A 27,520-nucleotide genomic window follows, 5' to 3' on the forward strand; every position below is an offset into this window, starting at 1 on the left:
TTGTTTGAGCATTCTGACTCAACTAATGACGTGTGGTTAGGGGTGGAACTATCTGTTTGGTCAACCAATGACAGAGGGGGTGGGGTAGTGTTCAAAAACTTACATTTGGTGAGGCTAGTGGTGCAGAAATTCACCTTTAATATTAAAACATCATTTGTAATAACTTGACCCCACTTTAAAAAAAATAAATAAAAGTGTGGCAATAAGGAAAAGTTGCAATTAAGCAATAAGTCACGTGAGGCATTTTATAAAACATCAGCAATAAGATAAAAGCCACCAATATTCAATTACTAGCTAAATTTAGTTATCTAAATAAACAATTATTCTGTCAAGTAGGCTATGGATGCCAAGCGCATTAAACATCCGTTGATTAATGCTGATAAACACACCAGTATTTATCAACTGCTTATAACCCTGCTTAAAATTTAGAGTAGGAATTATAAAGCGTAACGCTTTACATTACAGTGTCCATTTAACAATTACATCATAAACATTGTTATTAACATAATGTTTAATAAGGTGCGCCACCAAATATTTTGGCTATATTATGCAACAATTTTTGTTGATTAAATTAACTACAGCGTTACTGAGTGTGACCCCAGAAAGTTTAGCATGCATTTTTACGACTTAATTAATCAGTAAGGCGTTATCTGAACGCCTTCCAGGGGCTCAGATGAATTTATGATGCTTCTCTGGATTCGTTGAATTCACATCACAGTTCCTGATAGCCGCACATCGTCAGTCAGTGGCCGGAACTGTAAAACCGTCTCAGCCCACTCCGCGCGCGGGCAGATTTACAGTGCACTTCAGCTGCACGAGACAAACAGCAGCAATTATCTCGCAGGAAAGATCGCGCGACACCAAACACACGGCAAATCAGCATCGCGAGCTCCGAGAACAAACAAGCTGAGATTTCATAGTCCACAGTAATTTGTCGCACAAAGAGAAGGAGGAATAGAGAAGACACTAACATCTCCAGTAGGCTATATACATGAAGCTTGAGTGCATTGTGTTATGGAGCTGCGAAGGTTTTCGTGTTGCGGTTGAGGACGTTTAAAGGAACAGCGTTTTATACGGCACTTCATTTCACGGACCACTCTTCGATGCAGAACTAGTTAATTTCTTCGAACGAAGGCGGATTTGAAAACTATTGAAAAAGACTTGTGGTTACCTCAACAAGTTTTTCCTGTTCTAAATTACTATACTGTGCTTTCGGAGCTTCTCCTTTTCCTTACATTGAAGGGACTGTCTATGAAAAGTCGCTCAGGATGTTGACAACTTCACAAAAACGGATATGAAATAAGGAACTCTTTGATTTTACAAAGAAATCGCTTCATCTTAATCGAGCGACATTGTTAATACGCCTCATTTGTTGTTTTACCACCCATTCGCTTCATGTTTAAGCCGTTGTAGGACGCCTAAAGTCGAGGAAAAAAACGACGAAAGTCACTTACGCGGATTCCGTAACAGTTCGGTTGAAACTCGTTTATAAAGCTCGTGCCCGTCTCGTTCGAGCATCGTCACTTCTGCAGATGTGCTCTGGTTCAGTTCTAACCATCGTGTAGGTAAGATTACCACCTTATGGGCTTTACAACACTACTGTGTCTGTGATTTAGTTTGGTTTATTTGTCCACAGTCTTTTGTTGTGAAGAAATGTAATGTGGTTTCTCCATTAGTTTGTGTGAACGGTAATTGTTCCTAATTCGCGTTTAATGTCAATAATGCTCGAAGGCATATTCTCCAGTTGACATTTTCATTATTGGCACTTTATAATGAAATGAAATTAAGCCAGTTTTTCTTGATGTAGCTTCAAATGGCATTGCAGGAGTTGTTCTCTGTCCATGGTGCTGAAGTTATGGAAAGTCGACCTGCTGAACTCGATTTAGTTCAAATCTGTATATGTTACATATACTGAGAATACCGTATGAAATGAAAACAATTATCCTATACAACTTACAGTCCTATAAAACCCTGAGGAGAGGTTAAATTCCTGGTAAAACCATTGTAAAAACCATGTTTAATCTCCATTAAAGCACATTTTCTACTGTTTCTACATCCAAAGAGACAGCCCTTGGTCGTTGTTCAATCTACAATGCACTGTTTTGTTCATGTGACCAGTACACATCTCAACCTGTGCTCATTTTGTTATAACTCAGACATCAAAAGCCCTTGAAACTTGATGTCACTTGCAGTCAAGAAGATATGGCAATCTACACTCCTTCTGATTGGTAGATTTGATTTCCCTTGACCTATGACCCTTTTGAAAGGTACAAGGAGATTTTTTTCCCCCTATGTCAGTTGTGAGATGGGACAGGGGGATGGGCATTTCCCGCATAATAATGTTAAAGAATTCTCTCCACCCCCAGCCATGACCGTTCCTCCATCCTTTATCCTCCCCCGTCACATTTCTGTCTCTCTGTCACACACATATTAATTGCAAAATGCCCCCATTCCAATGAATAATGGAGACATTGCATGTCTATTCCAAACTGTCGTCTTCAAAAGAGGGGGGGGGGGACAAGCCAGTGTCACATATGCAGACTTTATTTTAAATGCCACCACCACTTCTTTAAAATCATCTTAAAACAGCTTTTCTGTGCTGTAACAGTGGATAAAGAGTTATTTCAACCTGATCTGACCTGTAAAAATACCTTTCGGTGGTGTAACCAAATGTAGTTCATTAAGTCATATTTTTGACTGTCAAATAAATATTGTTGTCCTCATGTTGTTCTAAACCTGTATGCCTTTTTGGACCCCATTGACTTTTATTCTATGGACAGAAAACAGTTGAAACATTCCTCAAAATATCTTCATGCTCCACAGAAGAAAGTAAGTCATACAGGAATGGCATGAGTTTGACTAAATGATGACAGGATCTTTATTTTTGGGTGAAATATCCCTTTTAGATATTAACCTGTTGTTAAAAAATGTTTATAGTATGATGGTAATGTGCTTCTCAGGGACTAAAATGATTTGTATTCTGAATGCAGCAAGGTTTAGGAATAATTATAGATTGTAACAACTCCTTTTTATTGCAACACCACGAATAGAATTGAAATATTTTGAATTCACACAGTTTTAAAACGGACTAGATTTTATTTTGACTGTATGGCCTATGTGCAGAGATGTTTAATGATTTCTGCATATTCCTGCCAGATCCTCGAAGCTGCCTTTCACACCACGTCTCCTCACTACTCTTTCATTTATGTTCTTTACTGTTCACCCTTCCTGCTCTCCTCCCCCATCCCCTCCCCCACACACCATCAGAGACAGTTGCTATGTCTCCTGCCACAAGGCCATGTCACTTCCTGCGACCGCAGACACCAGCATGGGCTTACAACGCTCCTGCTGCCCCAAGGGAAAACATGCCGGCTTGATACCATGCAGAGAATAAACATGTTAGACGTTACAAAGACTGTTTTTAAAAGAAGATGAAGCTGATGCTGTCACATCCCCCAAACTGCTCAAGCTGAATTGGGAAGCAGTGAAGGTCCCAAAGCAATAACAAAATGGATTATTTCACACAGCTTTTGGTGTGGAAGAGATTTCTCAGCAGGAAACTCATCTTCTCCATAGAGAAACCATGCACATCTAGGGGTGTGTGTTCAATGTGAAACAGCAACTTTCGAACCACATAATGGTAGAATGAATCTGGATACAGAGTGGCCGTTGGCCAAGCAGACAGGCAGAGATATAAAAAGATTAGGGCAGGAAGAAAAGTGGAAAAGAGGCTGAAGCTGTACTCAGCCACCCTACAGGAATAACACCAAACACACACACTCTATGTTATCTCACAAAAGAGTGTTTTATGTAACACCTGTAAACACTTTTATCCTCTTCATGGTGATGGAAGAAGGCTGGAGGTTGTGTACATAGCAGCTACAAAAAAAGAGGACTCATATGCTCACTCTGTCCCTCTAATACACACAATCAGTCTCCCCTGAGGCTGGAGAGGCTTGAACCCACTGTTATTCCAGTTAAACTGAGGACAAGTCCTTTAGAAATACATAGCGCTGTCTATTTAATTTCATTTAATTTAATTATACAAAATATAAAGGGCGGAAATTTCAAAAAATTTGCATGCGTGCGAATTTATTTGGATTCATATATTGTCATTGATGTACCATATGAGAATCTTTTATAGCCAAATGTCTGGACTACCAAGTAATATAGTTATAAATCGAGTTTTTTGATGAGAATATAGGAAGTGCTCCTATATTGAGAAGAAGACTCAGGAACCCTGAGGTGTATATGATATGGTTGGAGTGCCAGTGAGTCTGTTCCACATTTAGCTCTTACAAAATAGAATTTGATGGTTTAAAATGAACTGGATATTGACATTTTCTTCATGGAGTGCTGCTTAACCATGAAAAACACTAAAGTGTTCTGGGTGGTTGCCAGGCCGTTGCTACATGGTTTGCGAATGTGCTGCATTTCTCAAAAGCATTGTAAGAACCATTGGCACCAATGGTTGCTATACGATCAACTTAGCTCATGATTCGAAGTAGTTGCTTTGCGATTGCTGGAAGTTAAAAAGCACAGCTCCATGTCTAAAATAATATTGTGGTCTCTTAATATGGTTCCTGCTTCAGTTAAAATGTAGAATGTGAATGTGTTTTCGACAAAAATGGTGGCTTAAAGGGAATGTTCACCCAAAATTGAAAATTCTGTCATCATTTACTCAACCCAAAGTTGTGCCAAGCCTGTATGAATTTCCTTCTTTTGCTGAACACAAAAGAAGTTATCTTGAAGAATATGGGTAACCAAACAGTTGAAGGGACCCCATTGACTTTCATAGTATGGAAAAAAAATCAGTGGGGCCCATCAACTGTTTGGTTAGCCATATTCTTCAAAACATATTTGGTTACCCATAATCTTTTAGGTGAATTGTCCCTTTAAAGGATTAGTTCACTTCAGAATAAAAAATTCTTAATAATTTACTCACCCCCATGTCATCCAAAATTTAAGGTTTTTGAAGAAAACATTCCAGGATTTTTCTCCATATAGTGGACTTCACTGGGTTACAACAGGTTGAAGGTCCAAATTGCAGTTTAAATCCATCTACAAAGGACTCTACACGATCCCGGCCGAGGAATAAGGGTCTTATCTAATGAAAAGATCAGTCATTTGCTAAATATATATATATTAGTATATACAGTATATATATATTTTTTAACCTGCAACCATGCAATGTGCCATGCCTGATGTAATCGTGTTGGAAAGGTTAGGTTTAGGTGAAAGTACTGAGCAAGTGTCTACAAAGTGAATGTGCAAAGACTAAGTCAAACAGCCTTTACAGAAAAAAGGTAAAACAACGATGTCAGGCGATTTTGAAGTCGGAGGAGAAAATGAGATGGAGTTTTTTGCCCTACCGCGGTACTTCTACCTATGTCATGCGTGACCTTTCCTATGTGATTATGTAATGTGTGGAGCATATCAGAGCAGTACAAGATGAGCATTTTTTTTGGTTGTGAATGACCAATCGTTTTGCTAGATAAGACCCTTATTCCTCTGCTGAATTTTGGAAACGATTGTGGGAACTAATTACTTAATAGTATTTATATTATTTGTCAGTTTGTTATTGCTACTAACCTATAAAACAGTCAGATATTTAAATGTTGACATAACTGTCTTATAATTGCATTATATTGGCTTATTCTGGCCAAGAACTGCCCACTTAGAAAGGATGATACTGCTTGACCCACTTATAAAGCAACCAACCACAATTTACTTTGCGTTAGGCAGCATTTAGGGGCTGTTAAATCTGAGTTGATACCACATTATTATACAGACATAGCAAGAAATTCTCAAAAAACACTAAAGAAATTAGCTTAAAATATTGAAAATATCATATATAGAATATCAGTTTTATTGGAGTGACCTGAGTCTTGTCATTTTGAAAGACAAATGATGTGTTGATTTGAGAGTAAATCCATAAAAATGTTACTTGTAACTCTAACTCTCAGTGCCTACATGATAGATATGGCATTTATTGTTCCAAGAGTAAATCTAATGCAATCCTATATTTTTATGCCATGTAGGGAACTTATACTTTTCAACATCTAATTACTTTAATCTTGATTTGACGATATAGACAGTAATTATGCCTGAATACAACAGGTTACAAATGGATAACCCCAATGCAGAACACCTGCAATTTAGAGCAGAAGCCATTTTAACCATTAATTTGTATGAGCTTGAATCACTGTTTTGTGTGGGTGAGACTTACTGAAGCAGCATACCTGTTTGCCATTTCCATGGTGACAAGATGCCACTCTGAGTGCCCTTGAAGGATTTCATCTCTTTAGATGGTATAGGGCATAATGACCTGGGCGGACAGGCTAGTGGACCTATTATTTGCGGCAAAGTAATGCTATAGTATACACCATGAATTAGAGCTGCTCTATTATGACAAAAAAAAATCATGATTTTCGATTATTTCCCTGGCATTGTAATTGCAATTATTAATGTTGACTAATAGAATTTAAATTGAAATTCTGCATGTCATATTCTTAATAGATTACACATCTTAACCAGTCCATAGAGGGTGCTTTTTAAAATTGATGGACTAATATCAGTTTTGGTCAAAGACAGGTTTCTTATTAATAGTCATTAGATGCCAAAATGTAGCTATGGTTATCACTTTTACGGAAAATGAATAAACAGTGATCTGATTATAATCACTGAAACTGTCAATCACTTCATTTCAGCACAAGCTTGAAGAGTTTTACGCTCTCACGAAAACTCCCATTGTAATCAATGAAGCTTATTAGATTTTAATAATAAAAGTATTATTTACATTGTGTCAACACTTTGTTGGTTAAAATGAGACGACTTCCAACCTCAGTGAGTTCCAGTCAATCACACATCAGGTTCACATGTTGACCTCATGATGTTGCCATGACACAACAAGAACATTTCATGTTTTTGTGTCAATTATGGCAAAAATCAAACATAAATAACATAAAATGCTCAAGCAAAAATTGAGGTATCATTATATGAACCTAATGCCTAATGTTAAAGTTTGTTTTTACATTTGACATACGATAGGTCTATGCTATGCTCGTTGGAAGTGTTGTTAAATCTCGCTGAAGTCAGGGTTCTGCCCCAGTTCATAGGTTAGATAGCCCACTTCGATGGCATTCCAGACATTATTTACAAGTAGGAGGTGAGAAAATTATGAAGTTATGTGGCAAAATACTTTGGGTGGGGTTTAGTCCGAGCAATAGTAATGAAATGATGAATTAACTAATAAATCAAACATTTAATACATGAAAACTAAGTTGTCATAAACTGAACATGGACCAACATCAACACATTTTAACACAGTCTTCAAACATCCCTATGGCCAGAAAATAAAAAAAACAAAAGGATCACTTTCCCTTTCCCCACTGCAAACTTTGCATCACGAAAGATTATCCTAATGTACCAGACTACTTGAGTAAACCAGTAGGCCTATATGAAACATTAAATAAGTACACATTGGCATTTGAGCGTGCCTGCTTCAGTTTGTTTATCTGCGGTATGCATTTCTGCATATTCTATGCAATTCAAATCCAAGCTGTGCGCAGCAATCAGTTTACTTCCTGTATGCATGTGTTTGTGATATCAGAGATTTTCTGCACATTAGGAAAAAGCTGTGTTTGTGTACTTTGGTAAGGGAATATATCTCCCTGCTGTCATATATTTGGATCAATGAGAGTTTAACATCAGTCCTTTACAGACTCATGAGATGCATGAGGAAATACTCATGTGTTCATAGGCCCTTCATTAGTGTAGGAATGAATTATCCAAAGGCATACCTGCACGCTCCATCCCTCAATACGCACACGCTATGGATCACTCAAATAGGCCTGTGCAGTAGCCGTGGGGTTGCCAAGGGTAACACTTTATTTGTCACGAACCACAAATAGAAAGATTATGCAGGGTGCATATGGCACTGCCATGTTTCATATTATTCATCTTGAAGTGCTTTTACTGAGTTTGATGTGTGACTTAGAAATGAGAATAGGCTTTTTAATCTTCATAGTCAGTCTGTGAAAAAATAGTCATGGAGTTATTTTGGAATTAATGTGGTATGAACAAATGATCTGCCACATTTATTCCTAAACCAAATGTCCTTCAAAGGGAAGTGATATTGATATGCATGGTAACCTTTATAGTGTGTTTGTTTACTGTCAGCATTCTGCTTATTTTTTGCTTGTTTGTTGATATGAATTGTTGATGTATTATGGTTTCAAGACTTATTAGCACCATAACAAAGGACATGTTATTGCTAAGTCACTAAAGGCAATTTAATTCTTTTGGCCCATATTAAAAAATTGTCCTTTAGGCTCTCTATATTTTTTTACTTTTCAGGCCAAGTGTGTTGAGCTTGTCTGAGCATGGATTTAATCACATCCTTTTATCTCTTTGAAATTTAAAGAAATTTAGTTTTGACTGCAGGGTGTGCGAAACTTAGGTTACACTAAATTCTTACTTAGAGAGTTTTATTGCACTTACGGCACATTTTAAAGCAGATTTGCCCTCTAGTTATTGACACACAGACCTGGTCAGGGGTAAAGTAGTTTGTCTTCCTGTTATTTCTGTCATGACCTATAAAAAATCCAATTAATCTTTCAATTTAATCTGTTAACAAACCCTTTGTGTTGAGGTTTTCTATTGTATGTAATTCAATGAACATTTTAGGTAAGGTTTCATACAGTTTAATGCATCATTAAATTCCTGCATTGTAAAAATTACGAAACCCACTCTCAATGAAAACATCACTCTCTATGGTTGTTTTTCTAGGCAAAATGTCTCTCTTTGGTAATTCTGTGAGTCCCCATTATTGGCAAATGATAGTACGTGTTTAAACGATGAAGGAAGTATGACATTTTTACTGACAGTACTGAATGAACTACATAAGGTTCTTTAATGATGTACTTGACATTCTCGCTAATAAACATATTGCTAACATATAACATGCTAACATACATGTTATATAATGCTAAGATAATATGACATACTAACATACATGATATTAACAAACATATTAAACATGCTAACATCCATACTGCTATACATACTGTTAACATACAGATACTGTAACATGTTTACATACACATTCGGAATTCCGTAACATGCTAACATACATACAACTAACATACACGTACTGTAACAACAGACTAACATGCATCCTGCTAACATACATACGGTACTGTAACATGCTAACATACAAACTGCTAAAATACACATACTGTGACAAATTTGCATTAGTATACATAATGCAACACAGTTACAGTAAGCAAACGTACAAATGTGATACAACATAACTGTCTGTTACATGTTATATTTGTTAATTGTTGTAACTTACAATTAAATCATATAAAAGTAACATACAGCTGTCCACTTTCTAAAGATAACCATGGTTTTTAGGAATCCTCTGAAACAATGTTGAAATAGTTATAGTTGTGGTGGTGCACAGATGAACAGCAATGTCTTACTTTTACAAAATGGAGACACATCATGCAAGAATCATCTGCCTGTTGAACTCAGTTTTGTGGTTGTACTATTTAATGTGGCCTACAGAATACTTTATTTTGGATTCTAGTGCTGGAGTCCTCATCAGACCTCTAAACTAGCCTAACCAGCATGACTACATTGGTCAACCAGCTTCATCAGGCTGGAGGATATTCATACTTGTTGACTAACTTCAAAAACTACGTTTTCACTGTTTCCCAGGCAGCATGACTGAGCAAGAACAGCAACAAATGGGCATTAACTAGCATAAACCAGCCTGAGCCAGCATGAAAATGTATGCAGGTGGTCTTATCAGCAGTGTGGCACATCCATATTCAAACCTCTTTGTGCATGCATTCCAGATGTATTCCTCTGCAAGTGTACTTGATGCCGCGTCAAGTCAAAACGAATCGTCTCACAATCTTATCGCATGTGCAGAAATGAACGACCTTTGTTGTAGGTTTATGTTTCCACATTCATGTCCCCTGTCAGATTGTGTTATTGTGCTGTCACATGAATGGACTTGCCTGTGTGCCCTGCCATGCATCAGTGGAAAATGCTTTCTCATTATTCCCCATGGCACACCACGGGGAAATGTGCAAACTTCTGTGTCAAGAGTTGTTAAGTTCCTTTTGCATGATTCACACCAGGGCTTCAATGCACCTTTGACCTCCACTTAAAAAAAAAAGTATTGCAGATAGTTTTACAGAAAAGATATTTTATGAAGTTGCTAGCAAGAAACTAAGTTTGTAAAAAGATTGTGGACTTACAATGGCCACTGGATGCGTCCGTTAAGTCCACGAGACCGTAGGGTGTCCCATTTGTCCTTTTAGGTCTCATATGGGTGCTCGTGAGCACCCCTTTGCGGCCGATATGCGGTAATTCTTCCCGACAGTCAAAGCACCATTACATCACAAAAGTGTGTACTCGGAGGAAGATCACGAGGGCTTAGGGTTCCATTTGGGACAGGGCCAATGAAAGCAAACTCTAATCTGTGTTTTTTTTTTTCTGTTTTGGGTGGGTTTGACACATTTTAGTTCAGTTTCCTCTGTTTCAGTTAGTTTCTATGGTTTCTCGTTGATTTGATTACCATGTGCACCTGTTATTCATTTCTTTGATTGGTTTGTGTGTATTTAAGCTCTGTGTTTCTTTCAGTCCATTCACATCACTAGTTACCGGTTGTTCTGTTCACATTTTGCCTTGAGTGTTTTGTTCATTAGTATTCAAGTTTAATAAATCTTTACTGCCTGCGATTAGATCCATCTCATCATTACTGCAACTAAGCATGACAGCTGAAAGGACCCAAACTAAAATGGATCTAGTGGCAGTTTGTATCCTTCTCCTCTCCCAGGGCGGCTGCTCCCTTGAGAGACAAACACAGGACTTCTTGGATTTGTACCATAGTCCACTATGATGACAGCCTGTGTGTGTCTGCCTGGAGACAGACCTTGAGGGAGCTTCCAGTAGTTCATGGACTGGGTCCTGTTTCACTGTGGATTCCCCTTAACCTACGTTGAGATGGAGGAGGGTCGCAATGCAACTGTCCACGACGTGCACTTTGTGCCACCCGCCATCACCATCCCAACAGATGTCAAGATTGAGCCCACGGCAAACGTGAAGCCTGAGCCCAGCCACAATGCCAGACCGGAAGCCTGCGGCCAATTTCGTCCCGGAGTGTGTCTGACCAGGTGCATGAACCGGAAACATCATCTGTCCCAGAGGGTATACTGATGGAATATTAAGGGATGGAATTGGGCCCTGTCCCTTCAACTACGGCGGATGTGGATGTGCTGAACTCAGCACCCCTAATATCATTTGAGGAGCTATCTTCATCCACCCTGCCTGTTTCATCACCCTGCACCGAGTCTGTTTCATCACCCAACAGAGAGTTATTGATTACATTTTGGTTAATAAAACTGCACTTGTGTTCAACTCTGCTTTGATGTTCCCACCCTGCCTCCCACTTCCACCTCCTCTGCCTATTCCACGTCAGCCAACAGAGCCTTTCCTAAGTAATCTGCCTGTCCTGTATCGGCCAAGGAGGTCATTTTAAGACTGTGTGTTCAGTCTCAGCCGTGAAGTCTGCTTGTTAAACCCCTGCCAGTACTGCCCAGTCCATCCTTCAGCCCTGTCTTCACTGCCTCTCATCAGCCCTTCATCTCATCCTGCACTGTCTGCTTGGTGCATTGTGTATCAGCCTCAGGCTGACTGTTTTTCAGCTTTACCCTAGACTGTCGGACCCATTTGCTCTGCCTAGAACCTCAGAGCCTGTCACTCCACCTCGGCTCTTCGATCTGTCGGCTCTACTGTGGCTCCTTGCCCCCTTGCCTGCACCTGGGACCATCTTCCCAGTGGCTCCACCAGGCTTCCTCGTCCTTCCAGTTCCGCCTTGGTCAGTCGTCGCTCTGCCATCGCCATGGACTTATGGGCCTTCGTCTATGATACGTCCCTCCACCCCTTAGGCTCTGTCAGGCTCTGCCTTCCCTCTAGCTCCACCTCAGTTCTTGGGCACACTGGCTCTGCCTCAGTCCTCCGGCACCTTGGCTTCACCTTGGCTGCTTGTCCCCATGGTTCCACCTTGTTCTCCTGGACCTTCTGTGTCACCTGGACTCGTCAGCTCTTTGGCTCCTCCTGGGTTTCCACCCCCAGGAGCTCTGCCTCAGTCTGTCATTCCCCAGATTCCACCTGCCAAGGCGCCACAATGAATCCACCATGTCCTGTAATTCTGGCTGGGGATTCCGCCATGGCTTCTCCTTCTATCAACTACTAATCCCTGGCTTCTGCCGCCATTGTCTCCTCCCCGGCCCTTCATGTTGTGTGCATCCCCCACTTAAGCCCCCTCCTGCCCTCCTCTGTTGTCATTATTTTTGTTAATAAGGTGCGAGGACATGCCTTATTGATGGGGGGGCATGTTACCGGTAATCTGTGTTTGTTTCAGTTTCGGTTGGGTTTGACACATTTTTGTTCCATTTCCTGTTTTCAGTTAGTTTATATGGTTTCTCATTGATTTGATTATCAAGTATGCACCTGTTAGCTCTGTGTTTCAGTTCTTTGTTCATTCATGTTCATGTTTTACCTTGTGTGTTTTGTTTGTGAGTTCAAGTTTAATAAATCTGTATATAATATAATTATTTTGGCTGTAAATTCTACCTCAAAATATGTTATATACAACATAATTGTCACGTTTTGAGTTTTGTTTCGTGTTAGTGTTTATGTCTTTTATTTTGAAGTTTTGTTCCTGGTTTCTTGTCATGTGACTTCCTTGCCTTCATGTCTTGTGCTTTCCTTGTCTTATGTGTCATGTTCTGTTTGGTTGTTTTAGGTATGTGTCCTGTTTTCTCATTGGTTCATTGTTTGATTGTTCATTGCTTTCAGATGTGCCTTGTTAAGTCATTAGTCTTTGTATATACAGCTATGGAAAAAATTAAGTGACCACTTAACATTGATTTCTGAACTTGGAGTGGTCTCTTAATTTTTTCCATAGCTGTATATATATATATATATATATATATATATATATATATATATATATATATATATATATATATATATATATATATATATATATATATATATATAATATAATATATATATATATATATATATATACATATAGCCATAATTTTACCAATGTCTCTTGTCTAACTTTGTTTGTTAAGTTCATGTTCAAATTTATTTCAAGTTTAAAGTCAAGTCAGGTCTTTGTTTATCTTGTATTTGTTCATGTTTGGTTAATAAAACTTCACTTGGGTTCAACTCTGCTTGCCTTCAGTGAACTTTCGTTACAATAATCATGTCTATTTTCGTTTATTTTTTCAATAATCTACTGATTTGAAAAATGGGACTTCATTTCATTGGATTTTGATTATTTTTTATTTTTTTGGAACTTGATGCTTTGAACTCAAACCAAAAGATATGATTATTCATAACAAGGGAATGATTAGTCTGGCATCAGTACAAAACCAGCTTCATGTTATGTAATACTAGACTTAAAATGAAAGACTGTAATACAAGAAACAGTGATACATTATAAATATGACTGTAAATGTTTAAAGCCATTGTAAAATGGCAAATATATTCACATTTACACACTTGTGACAATGTGCACATCATTTGAATCCAATATTAACAACCTATAGATACACCATGCTTACAGCAGACACTTGGTATGGCGCCAAAACTAGTCACAAATGCATGAAAATGAGAATTATTGGCAGAAACCAAACATTTTGGGCCAAGTGGGCTGAAACCCAAAAATGCTTTAAATGTCTTTTTTCCTTTGTTTGGAATAATTATCTGTGGAAGCCTGTTTTCACCTCCAAGTAATACAAAATAAAAAGGTAATTATGAGAAAATTAATAAAAAGGATCTCTTGTGAAAAAGTAGCATACTTTAGCATACTTTTAAAAACATATTATGGTATATGCCTAAGTGCAAATTAAATGCAATGTTTTCAGACACTTAAATGTATGTTATTTGCAATTAAATGGAAATGTATGTGTTGGTTAAGCAAGTGGTTGTAAAGTAATAACTTGGCTACATTTGCACTACCGGTCTTGATACCCAGTTCTCATTTGTTGACTATATCCTTTTTTTTTCATTTTTAAGATGACCAACTTATAGACCAGCTTATATCATCTTTTAAAAGTGACCCATATCCAATATCGGCATTTGCACTAAACACTTGGCGAAACAGCCCAAGGTAGATGTACTGACCTGAAAAAGCCTAGGCCGTCAATGGACAAAGACAAAATAATAAAAGCGTTTGTTTTCCGCTCCATCTTTAAAGGTCAGCAAAACATTAGTTTCTTAAGGCTGAGAAAAAGAGGAGAGCCCTTGTTGCAGCCTGAGTGAATGTAGCAGCTGTAATCGCTGTGGTTGGTGTCCACCTGAGTTGACTTAATTCGCCACCGTTGCTTTTTCAATGACGTACGACTCGCATTGGCAGGGAAATATTCGATCTGTCCTCTTACATGGCAGATGCAAATGCACGTATCCGATTCATATCCGATTTATTTTCACATTTGAATGAGGCCTGAAACCAATCTGAGAATACTGGAATCCATGTTTTTTTTTCCTGCTTACGTGTTCATGCGTCATATCCGATCTGTGCCACATGGGAGGAGAAAAATCGGAATTGGGTCTCTTGAACCATGCAATGTAAATGTGACCTTAGTAGCACCCCTCCCCTTCGGATTTAAGAGGTTAATGTTAACGATTAATTGATCATTAATTTAAAAAACAATGAATTATGGGAATTTATGTAAACTGACATCCCTAACATATATGTTTTAACCATTTTTAATCTATTATTTAAAAACGTGTAGTTATTTATGTTGTTGATCAGTGTAATTTATATATAATCTATTTTTAATCTCTATAATAAAAATGTATAATTCAGATTTTGATCTCCATATCCATTTACATATATTATATATATATCTTCCAAGGGTTTTTTTCCCTCCTAGGACTTTTTTCCCAGTGCTAGCACGCTGGGTTTTTCTCTTAGGGGGTTTTTTCCACCCCTGGGAGTCAGCCGACATTGGCTTAATGTAGCACCATCTTGTATATGTAACATATTACCACGCTTGGTTGTACAGCTTATTTTTAACCACTTCCCTTTTTCTGTGCTTCTAATATGTAAAGCTGCTTTGAACAATTACCAATTGTAAAAGCGCTATATAAATAAATTTGACTTGACTTGACTTGACTAATTCTGGCTATAAACAAACTATTTCAAATATAGGTCTTGATTTTTTTGACACTATCATGCTGTGCAGGAAACAACACAACTACCTCAAAATACTATTTGTTTTATTTTTTCGTTTTTTTTATATAAAAGCACAACTTTGCCTTTCACATGGGACAGACTGGTGTATGTTTTCTTTAAAGGTGCTGCAATTTCTGAGAAACGCTGTAGAAAGTGAATCAGATACTCTTGTGTACTGTATGCTCATTTTTTTGTTCTTCCTTGTTGTTCGTTCATGATCTTGGCTTTATTTTTCATGAGGCATTATTTCACTTCTTTTCAGCTATGATAAAGGGACATCCACTGTTGCGTGTTCGTACATTTTGGAGGTGAAGCTATCAAGGGAGGGATGTGTTTGTTTGGGTTGATTTCAAATATCAACAGTGTTTCTCAATAATCGCTTACTGCACCTTTAATTATCAGCCAAAATATATTTAAAACCACATGCAAATATGTAGTAAATTTTAAAGCAGATGTTTTGTTGTCATAGATTTTGACTGCAATATGCTTTGCACAGTCTTCAGTGAGATTGATGCATCTCATCATATCAGAGTGGATGTGTTTACATTAAATATGATTATACTGCGTTCCAAATTATTATGCAAGTGACATATCAGTAAGATTTCAGTAGAATAATCATTTAGATTTTAGTTTTTCTAAGAAAATGTTTAATTATCCATGGATGTCTTTTTAGATAACTGGTATCAATCTCAGACAAAATAATTTGCCAGGTCTATGGAAACCCTACTTAGAGGTTGTTCCACATTATTAAGCAAGTCAAAGTTCTCATGCAATATGAGGAAGAAGAAAGATCTTTCTGAAGATGAAAATCATGAAATGGTGCAATGTTGTGCAAAAGGCATGTAAACAACTAATATTTTGTGAAAACTGAATGGAGATTATCAAATTATCATACGATTTGTGAGTGATTTAGAGCACAGCAGAACTCGGTCAGATAAAGGCTTATTAATGAAAGTTGCATTTTAGACACCACTAACCAAACCTCACAAAGAGAAACATTTACAGTGGGTGTACAAATACATGAAAACTCATTTTTTAAATATTTTTATTTACTGACTAATGCTGTACTACAATAGATGTTCTAAACGGATGGATTTCTGGATGGTTGGTGAATGGCCACCACGTTCCACCAAGACTGTGACGTCAGCAAGGAGCTGGCGGGTGATGATTTGGGCTTGAATATTGGGAAGTGAGATGGAAGGTCCCTTTAAGGTCTCTGAGGGTATTAAAATGACTTTTGCAAGATATGTGGAGTTCATAACTGGTCATTTTCAGCTATGATATAAAAAGGAGTATAGTGCCTTCTGAAGTACAATGCACTATGCACTATCCCATGCTGCAAAAAAACACCACAGCAATAAAACTGTTTGAAAATGTATTTCTACACCCACTGTAAATGTTTCTCTTTGTGAGGTTTGGTTAGTGATGGCTGAAATGCATCTTTACGCACAACTGCCAGCCTGCATGGAGAGTATCTTGAGACTCCAGAGACACCAGCAGCTTCAAATACATGTTTGCTGCTCAACACTGGCTTTTTTTTTATAGCTGCCCTTTTAAATACAATTAATTTTTTTTGACAGGAACTTTCATTAATAAGCTTTATTTGACCGAGTTCTGCTGTGCTCTAAATCACCCAGAAATCTTATGATAATTTGATAATCTCCATTCAGTTTCACAAAATATTAGTTGTTTTCATGCCTTTTGCACGACATTGGACCATTTCATGCTTTTCATCTTCAGAAAGATCTTTCTTCCTCTCCACATGGCATGAGAACTGTGACTTGCTTAATAATGTGGAACAACCTCTAAGTAGGGTTTCCATAGACCTAAGTAGACCTGGCGAATTATTTTGTCTGAGATTGATGCTATAACAAGGCTGGACTCCATTCGCAAACTTTATTAAAAGGTCGTACAGGCAGGGTCAAACAGGAGCAGACAGGTACAACAAGGAACAGGCAGAATCGTGGTCAGGACTTGAGTGCGTTGCAACCGGCGAACTTGAGAGCGTTGCGACCGGCGAACTTGAGAGCGTTGCGACCGGCGAACTTGAGAGCGTTGCGACCGGCGAACTTGAGAGCGTTGCGACCGGCGAACTTGAGAGCGTTGCGACCGGCGAACTTGAGAGCGTTGCGACCGGCGAACTTGAGAGCGTTGCGACCGGCGAACTTGAGTGCGTAGCGACCGGCGAACTTGAGTGCGTAGCGACCGGCGAACTTGAGTGCGTTGCAACCGGCGAACTTGAGTGCGTTGCAACCGGCGAACTTGAGTGCGTTGCAACCGGCGAACTTGAGTGCGTAGCAACCGGCGAACTTGAGAGCGTTGCGACCGGCGAACTTGAGTGCGTAGCGACCGGCGAACTTGAGTGCGTAGCGACCGGCGAACTTGAGTGCGTTGCAACCGGCGAACTTGAGTGCGTTGCAACCGGCGAACTTGAGTGCGTAGCGACCGGCGAACTTGAGTGCGTTGCAACCGGCGAACTTGAGTGCGTAGCAACCGGCGAACTTGAGTGCGTAGCAACCGGCGAACTTGAGTGCGTTGCAACCGGCGAACTTGAGTGCGTTGCAACCGGCGAACTTGAGAGCGTTGCAACCGGCGAACTTGAGTGCGTAGCGACCGGCGAACTTGAGTGCGTAGCTACCGGCGAACTTGAGTGCGTTGCAACCGGCGAACTTGAGTGCGTTGCAACCGGCGAACTTGAGTGCGTTGCAACCGGCGAACTTGAGTGCGTTGCAACCGGCGAACTTGAGTGCGTTGCAACCGGCGAACTTGAGTGCGTAGCAACCGGCGAACTTGAGTGCGTAGCAACCGGCGAACTTGAGTGCGTTGCAACCGGCGAACTTGAGTGCGTTGCAACCGGCGAACTTGAGTGCGTAGCAACCGGCGAACTTGAGTGCGTAGCAACCGGCGAACTTGAGTGCGTAGCAACCGGCGAACTTGAGTGCGTTGCAACCGGCGAACTTGAGAGCGTTGCAACCGGCGAACTTGAGTGCGTTGCAACCGGCGAACTTGAGTGCGTAGCAACCGGCGAACTTGAGAGCGTTGCAACCGGCGAACTTGAGTGCGTTGCAACCAGCGAACTTAGTGCGTTGCAACCGGCGAACTTGAGTGCGTTGCAACCGGCGAACTTAGTGCGTTGCAACCGGCGAACTTGAGTGCGTTGCAACCGGCGAACTTGAGTGCGAACCCAGAAAACAAGTAAGTGAGGAACGCGGTCCCTCTTGTCTAAGTTTATTCTGAAGGGGTTGATTAATGCCATCGCAGAAAAAGTCTACAAGTGCACAGTCAGGCCAGTCTGCATAATGGGCAATATCCATAAACTTCTGAACGTGGTCCTCCAGGGTACTATTACCTTGACGAAGGCAGATGAGACGTATAGCTGGGTCCATGCTGATGCTGGATGTAACACTCAGGTGGTGTGTGTGTGAGTCATTTATAGTCCAGGTAATGTGCTAAACTGTATGTGGCAACAGGTGATTGGTGTGGAGTGAACATGTGACTTGCAGGGAGGATTGTGGGAAATGTAGTCCAGGAACTGACAGGTGATCATGGTGATACCAGTTATCTAAAAAGACATGGATAAATAAACAAACATACATTTTCTTAGAAAAACTAAAATCTGAAAGTTTATTCTACTGAAATCTTACTGATATGTCACTTGCATCATAATTTGGAATGCGGTGTAAACGTGTGTTACGTGCACACTGCTTCACCATTTCAGGGAGATCAGAAATACTGATATGTTAAAGTTGCGGATTCTTATTTTTGGCCTCTTTCTCTTTATTTTAATAAAAATCCAACAATGAGTTTTAAGATAGAATTTCTTGAATTTTGACTTTTACGTTACAAGAATGATTTCTGCGTGGTCGGCTATGTTTATCTGTGTTGTGAGTGTGTGTTTGCACGCATGTTGTAATTAAAGCTACATGTGATGAATGTGTTGTGATGTGGCAACATATTCTTCATACCGTGATTTAATTTGTCTGTCCCCATGGGAGGTTTGTGAGGCAGACTGCACCACACTAATGGATGTTTGCCTTCATTGAATTACAGTGACGTGTGTACATGAGCGTTGTGCGTAAATGCTGTTTTACATAGACTACATTCTTGACTCTGGCTCGTGTGCGTGCTCATGTGGAAAAACAAATTATTTAATTGACCCTTTTAAATCACTTTTTAGTCCCAGTAGTGCTGATCTTTATAGGTCAAAGGTCATAACAAGACAATCAATAGGGGGTCTTTACTGACTTGACTGACACCAAACCTGACCCCAAACTTTTAAATGGTACTGAATATTTTTTATACTTTTTACAAATATTATAGATTAAAGGTCCTGTTTTTCGTGGTTTTTTGAAGCTTTGATTGTGTTTATAGTGTGCAATATAACATGTGTTCATGTTTCGCGTGTAAAAAAACACAGTATTTTTAACATAATTTACTTATCTGTATACCGCTGTTTCCACTGTCATAAAAACGGGCTGATGACTTCCTTGTTCTATGAAGTCCCTCCTTCAGAAATACGTAATGAGTTCTGATTGTGCCAGCGGTTCCTGTGTTGTGATTCGACAGCAGCTTAGCGCTCCTTGCCCGGAAAGGTCACGCCTCTTACCATAACGTGGAGATGCATGCGCTCAGTGTTATTGTAAACATGTCTTTAATTTTACCCTATCAATTTGAGCCGGAATCAGACCCGGTGATTGGACTGCGGGATGAAAATAACAGCGTTTCGACGACATGGTGACAAACACACTCTACAAACGCAACTCTTGTGTATTCCTGTGGGCGGAGGTTAGTCAAAAAACTGTTTTAGTGACGTCATTAAAGAAGGAAGTAGAGGGATGTAGTCCAAACTGGCCATTCGATGTAGGCGACTTCTGTTAAATAAAATATCTCGCTTGGCATTGAACTTTGAGCTTTAAAATTTTACAGATTTTATTTATACTCTAACAAAAACATTACACACTAACTAAAGTTTGAAACATGGGATCACGAAGAACGGGACCTTTAATTCATAAATATGATTAAGGTTTTGGAGAGTTGCACCAAACAACATTTTTCAAAATAACCATGCCTTGTCATTAAAAAACCGAAACACTATATTTTACAATATCCTTGTTACTTGTTACATGTAGTTACTATAATAATTATGCATAATTACAAACAACTAACCTTAACCACACCCTAGTCCTAACCCTATAGTAAGTACAAGTACCTGTAGTTTATTATTACTCAGTAATTAGATGTATAATTACACTTTAAGACTGACACCTTAAAATAAAGTGTAACTAAAATAAATAAATAAATAAATAAATACTTATTATCCTTGACACATAAGTTGCCTCCCAAATGACGCACTATACACTATGCCCTCATCCATGTAGTGCGTGAATTGTATAAGATTATTTTGTCATTTAACAATGGAGTCCGATCCTCCCTTCCCCTCCACTAAATAATTAAAGCTGCAACAGTTGAGTGCATGAAGTGTCCAACATTCCACACTTCGTTTTTTTCCGTTAATTTAGTGCACCATCCGGGTATTTAAAGTGCACTTTTTCTTTTTGGAATTTTCTGTGTGAACAAACTACTTGCACTATTTATACTTAAAAACGTCATGAGGGCCTGTAGGGGTACTCTTTATGACGTAATTTCCTGTTTGTGCGTTTTTTCTGCATGTTTATGCATGTTGGTTGCACCACATTCACAAATTAATATTAAGTAGTTGAACAAATAATAATGAAAGATAAAGATTTTATATTTTTTATGAGTATTTGAGTATTCTTCATTATGATATCAGGGTAGTTGTATCACCCTGACATTTTTTACTTTATGCCCCCCAAAACAATTTTAATTCAAAACTTAACATCATAAAAAGGTAGGCTATATTCAAGTCATTGTTCAGTATGTTTGAATTGCATTGTTAATGAACTGATTTTTGAATCCAGACAAAAGAAAGAAAGAAAGAAAGAAAGAAAGAAAGAAAGAAAGAAAGAAAGAAAGAAAGAAAGAAAGAAAGAAAGAAAGGGGCATCCTGTCATTGACCCAGGCGTGAGCACACTAGCTTCTCCTGCAGCCTAATATCAAAAATCAGCTCTGACGCATTATTGATGTTCTCTTCTAGCTGCCTTTTTCAAAATCAAATGAAAACCAACAGTCCTGTTTCATTTCCAACCCAGATCGATTGATTGCATTCGGCCACTAGACGAATCAGATTACAAAGGCCTAATTTGATTTTTGAGAGCAGGTACGAACTACTCGAGGACAGCTCAGCTGATTGGCCGAGATAGTTGCCTCTCAAAATTAAAACACAAAAAGACTAGAAGCCGAAAGAAAGTCAAACATTCTTAATCAAGGTAGTCAAAGAGGAAATGAGACCTGTGTGCATGTGTCCTCATCCTGGCAGGACCCTATTTTTAAAGAAGAGTAAAAGAACTAACATTTTGTTTCCTCCCCTCAGTATTCAGGACGTAATGTTTCTGTTCTGTTCTCTTCTTAATAGTTTTGGAGCTAAATTCAACTAGGAACTTGATGGAGGTCCATGTCTATAGAGCGCCCAGTGGAGGGAATAAGATAGATGAAGCTCATTACAGTTTATTGCCATTACACAAAATTACTTTGCTTTTGTCACTTCACACCTGAATTACACACTATTACAGCTAGTCTTGCTTAAGCGTTAACGTTAGAGGAGTTTTCTTATATGTAATTTTTACTTAAAGTTAGTTAAGTAAAATTAACAAAGTGAATACAAAACAAAAACTTCAACAACAGAAACTCTTTTAAATGTCCAAAAAATCTGTTATCTTTCCACGACTTTCCAAAAGAGGAAAAAAATATAGAGTTTGATTACAGCAGCCAGAAGAGAGAATGATGTGAAATTTGCCGTCCGACCCTCAGCCGCTGTATTAGAAACACCCTTATAGCAGCATTAATTCACTTTTTGTAATTTACTGCCAAGGAAATATTACACAAAGTATAGCATTATAAATGTATATTACATTCTATTTTAAATGAAAAACTTAACTAGATTACTAGATTTGCGATGTTTGTAACTGTGGAAAGTATGCATCATCAAGGTCTGTGAAAAGGGTCTATGGTAAAGTGTTGCCAATAATTTTATAACATGCATAGTAAATCTGCAGCTTATTGGGGCCCCCTGCTGGTCTGGGGTCTGTCTGATGTATGGTTCATGTGAAGTTGCAGAAGTGAACTGCTATTAATGTTATACATAGCTTGCTACAGTAGGCCTATATGGGTGTTTTTAAAGGCATTGTCATTTCAATTCTAAATGGTGCTCATGTTTTCTCTGAGTGAGGCCATCAGCATCTTTGTGCTGTGAACTGTCCCTTCTGCTCGGTGGTAGCTGGTAGTGTAATATTTAGGTATATAGGTTGCTAAAACAAATATTACAGATTCACAATCCTGCTCTTGCATCTTGTTCTATTCCTTTGAACATGACATTTAAACTTGAGTTTCTCCTGAAGTATTTTTCTATTCTACAATAGAATGTGCAAAATGATGACTAGATCCATTTAAAATACCATCACTTTATCTCTGTTTATTGACCTTCTAAATTGGCTGTTGTCCTTTTTATCAGTCTTCTTGGTCCAAGGGTATCTCTTCATCATTTCCTGTTCTTTTGACCTTCATAATCGCTCCTAGGGTCAGTTTAGTCTCTCTTTTCCTCCCATTTGTTCTGCCCATTCACATTTATCCCTGTGCAGTGATGATTTTGGCATTCAAAACATTGGTGCATGGAAACATTTATCACGCTGAAATGACCATAAAATTCTTCCGACACATTTTATTGAAGCTGATGGAGTTCAGTCGCACACAGTGGTCGTTTGGAGGGTTGTTTTTGATCATAGGCAAGTTTTGTAGGTATTTCTCGTTAACCTAATTTTTATTACCTTTCTCTCTTTGTTTTTGTGTTTTTAGGGTGTTGATGGAGAGCCTTTCGAATGACAGCCGGGACAGTGGTAATCACAGGTGGAATTCTAGCTACAGTAATCTTACTGTGCATTATCGCTGTACTGTGTTACTGTAGGCTGCAGGTGAGACTCTCTCTTGCTGCTGTTTTGTTTCTGTGTCTGCTTTTCTCAGTTTTTCTTCAGACTGTCTTGTAGGTACAATGCTGTGTTTTGGTACCTTCTCTTCCTTTAAGGAAGTAGTGACGTGCTCTTCTTTTTCTGTAATTCCTGTTAGATCTCATCATGTTTTCTGTAAAGGAAGTGGCTGCTTGTCACAAAAACTAACGTCACGTCAGAATTGAAAAGTCAGGGAGAATTATGTTTAAAAGTTTGGTGTCAGTAATATATTTTTTAAATACATTAATACTTTTATTCAACAAGGACACAAGTTAATCTAAAGTGACAGTAAATACGTTTATAATGTTACCAAAAAAATCAATATTTTAAATAAATGCTGTTATTTTTAACTTTCTATTCATCAAAGAATCTTGAAAAAAATGGATTACAGTTTCCACAGAAATATTCTACAGTAAAGCAGCACAACTTTTTTCAACATTTATAATAATAATAATAATAATAATAATAATAAATGTTTCTTGAGCAACACATCATCATATTAGAATGATTTCTGAAGGATCATGTGACACTGAAGACTGGAGTATCTTTCTAAAACTTGATAAGTACTAAATTTCCAAAAGGGCAGAAAACAATTGCCAACTAAATGAATGTGTATTATAGTTTAAATATATATGAAATGCATTTAGTTTATTTGGCCCAAATAGGACCTAAATACATCTATGTAATTTTATAATTAGTTCTGTTGTTTTTGGTTAAAGTCTACTGCCAAGCATTTATGGTAGACTAAAATATATTATTACTCTTTCCCATATAATGAAAGTCAGTGAGGCCCTAAACAACTTTGATTGAATTTTTGTGTGAACTATCCATTTAATGCCTTTCAATTTTACATATATATACTAAGTTTTTTTGTATAATTAACCCTTAAATGCATACCTCATCATTTACTACCCTCCCCCTCATTAATTTTTTAAAGTTAAACATCAGCCTTCTTAGTATTCCTCAATCTATTCATTATAAACAATATAACAAGAAAAAAATAAAATTATAAAAGACTATCTGTTTTCTAATTCATTTTTTGGCAAACAAGTGTATAGGGTTGTTAGTGACCTAATAGTGTAAGTATATATTTTTTTCTGCGCAACAATAATTGAATCTCTGAGTGACTCAATAAGGCAATTCACTTTTTTTCATCAAAGTGGCAATGTTTGATACACAATTATGACATGACACTCATAATCACTGCAGGCATAAAACAAAAGAGTGCACAAGTATCATAAGCGAAACTTGAAATGGCTCAGCAGTTTACTGCAGAGCAAATACTGAATGCAATCAGATATTAGTCTCACTGTCACTTGATGGTGGATCTGGTGACGATGCTGTCGATGATCAAAATATTGATCTTGAAGACTTTGAAAATGATAATTTTGAGAATATGGTTGAGATCGTGAAAATGTGCCAGATGCTGAATGTTCTGAGGAAATTAACTCTGATGATGACAGTGATGATGGTAAAAAGCATCTGCTCAAAATGAACCCTTCCAAGTTCCAAAAGGTAATGAATTATACTTTATTTTATTCTTTTGTCATTTCTATTAAAATATCAATGGGGTTTAATCTATTTCGTCAGTTAGAGAGCCATTCGTGTTAGATATAGATCCTGGTAGCTAAAGACCTGAATATGTAATAATGATTGGTGAAACATTCATGCATTTAAAGGTGAAAATGCAAAGCTGACACACTCTCTCCTTACACCCCTCTAGTACTATTGCTGTAAGAAGGAGGAGTCGGAGTCAGAGGAGGAGGAGCCTGACTTCGCAGTCACATCTCGTCTGCCGCCTGTGCATTCAAATCACAACATCCTGGCGGCCACTGTCCCTACGGCGACCACTCCCAATGGGCCTGCCCTCTTCACACCCCCGCCGGCACGAAAATTGACACGCTCGCAGACGTACTGTCCATCCTGTACGCATTACGACCTGCCATTTTACCTGCAGCAGCCAGAAGGCCTGCGAAATGGTGGTGAACGCATTAGCTACCGCAGCGTGCATCAGCAGGATTTGGGGCTGCCCGCCCCGCTGCCCACTCCGCTGCCTGCCCCGCTACCCACCCAGCTGCCGACGCCGCTACCCAACTACCACAAACTAAACCTCAGCCGCTCAGTCACCATGAGGGAGATGTTCACACGAAGCTGCAGCATTAGCACTGACGTGTAAGCAGCCATCCGAACAGTTTGTGCTAGATGCTAATGGCTAACTGCGTCAACACAGGCAACAGACTCAGTTCTCATTGAAAAACGTAAATCAGCATTCAAGCTCTAGCTCTTGCCTGCATAAAAACAATGTCCTCTGGAAAACTCCCAGAGTGCCGAGCTTTCAGGAAGACAGCCCAGTGTGTTTGTGCGTAACTGGGAACTATAAAGGCAGAAATGGGGTGAGAGCAGAGATTCTGAGCCCCTCGCCCTCCCTCAACCCCTCTGCTTCACTCCTGAATCCCTTGTTTTGTGTTTTCAGTAATTGAAAAGAAGATTCAGAAAATAAAGACACAATGGGACACCTGTTTTTATGCTTTCCTTGCATTTGTCTGAAAAAACCCGCAACAATACACAGAAATGCTGATGTCTTGAATTTTTCAATATACAGTCTGAATTGAAACTTTTTGTATTGTTCATTCATGTAGCTCGATAAATTTTAGCTGAATATTAACTGATATAGCCGCGGACTTTGTTTTAACAAACCAACACATACAGGACAACTTACGAAAAGCCCTAAGTGGGCTGCAATAAAACTGCTAGATCAAAATGTGACATCAGCAGACAACAACATGATGTAGGCGTTTGATTATGAGGTAACGTATGGGATGAGAGGCATTATTTTTTACTGACAAAAGTTATTGAGTTACTGTGTGCGATTCTAAATATTAATAGATGTTTTCACAATTGCAAACTATTTCTTCTGTTTTAGATGTTTAAATGATTTGTTCTTCTTCGCATTTCTTCTTTTTGGAAAGGTAGAGATTTATGTTGTCATGGTTTCCATTGATTTTTTTTTATTCTTTTTTTTTTACAAATCTGGATGTGAGACGGATACAAAGGCTGATTTGATTTCATGGGCTACATTTGCTCTTTCTAAACGCTGCTTGTTGGACTATGAACAGAACATCTTCTGCCAGAAGGTTTTTCTCTCTCTCTACTGTTCATGCTTACAGAGTCAATTAGCTTATTTCCTACATTGTTGATGTGAAAACAAGTGGGGCGTTGCACCGACTTTCTTCTTTTTAATAATAACAGTGATTATCAAGAATATTTGTTCTGTTTCTAGTTTTGAAAGTGATATTCTTCTCTCTGGGTGTGTAGCCGCACACTACAGTCCTGCAGGTGACTTTGACTTCTGTGATCACCATGTGCTTGTGTTGTGATTTCAATACTCTCTCCTAGCTCTTCTTTCACTCATCGGGACCCTTCTCAATCTCACACTGTCTCTCTCATGTGCGCACATACACGTTTCAGTGCCTGTTAATACCAACTGTATTATTATTATTATTATTATTATTTCTTAATTGTTTTTGCATCACACTTTATCACAGTATTTTTGTTTCAGACAGGTAAATAATATTGTTTCATGTTCTGAAGTGATGCCGAAATGTTCCTGTAATTGATAATATAATTAAGAATAATGTGGATAATAAATTGGTTGAAAACTTTTTTGCATGTTTTAAAGTTGAATATGAAGTGAAATTCATAGTTGCTTTTATAACCTACATTATACACTGTAAAAAAAAATCCCAGTAAAATTTATGGTAAAAGAACGGCAGCTGTGGTTGCCAGAACTTTACCGTAAAGGTTATAGCAACATTTTAAGTTTTACAGATTTAACTTAAATTTACAGAAAAAAAAACTTATTTCATTAACTGATATGAAGTTAATTTACCATCCAAGTACTAATATCTGTTTTGTACCTTTGTAATACACTGACAACCACCAAACACAGTGGTGATGAGAGTCACATGATGAATCAATGTTCAAGCAGCTTTTCCACAAGCTGAGAGGGATAATACTAATATATAGAAGGTGAACACAGTGTCAAATACTAAACACCATCATGGTAACACACACGGAATTTTAAAAATTTAACAACATTAGATGTAACATAAAAAACCTAATTTACATAACTGATTAGAAAAAAACTAGGAAAAAATAAGAAGAAACAGAG

General features: G+C 38.4%; 1 protein-coding gene across 1 annotated transcript; it reads left to right on the forward strand.

The window, feature by feature from the left end:
• The first annotated feature begins 904 nt into the window (after window positions 1-904).
• On the forward strand, window positions 905-26,870 carry fam163ba (family with sequence similarity 163 member B, genome duplicate a). The gene is made up of 3 exons (XM_067395669.1): window positions 905-1,565; window positions 23,201-23,316; window positions 25,073-26,870. The coding sequence occupies exons 2-3, from the start codon at window positions 23,224-23,226 to the stop codon at window positions 25,523-25,525; spliced, it is 546 nt and encodes a 181-aa protein (XP_067251770.1). The 5' UTR covers window positions 905-1,565; window positions 23,201-23,223; the 3' UTR covers window positions 25,526-26,870.
• Window positions 26,871-27,520: the final 650 nt, after the last annotated feature.

Source organism: Chanodichthys erythropterus, chromosome 10, assembly GCF_024489055.1.
Source record: "Chanodichthys erythropterus isolate Z2021 chromosome 10, ASM2448905v1, whole genome shotgun sequence".
In the NCBI taxonomy this organism is placed as follows: domain Eukaryota; kingdom Metazoa; phylum Chordata; class Actinopteri; order Cypriniformes; family Xenocyprididae; genus Chanodichthys; species Chanodichthys erythropterus.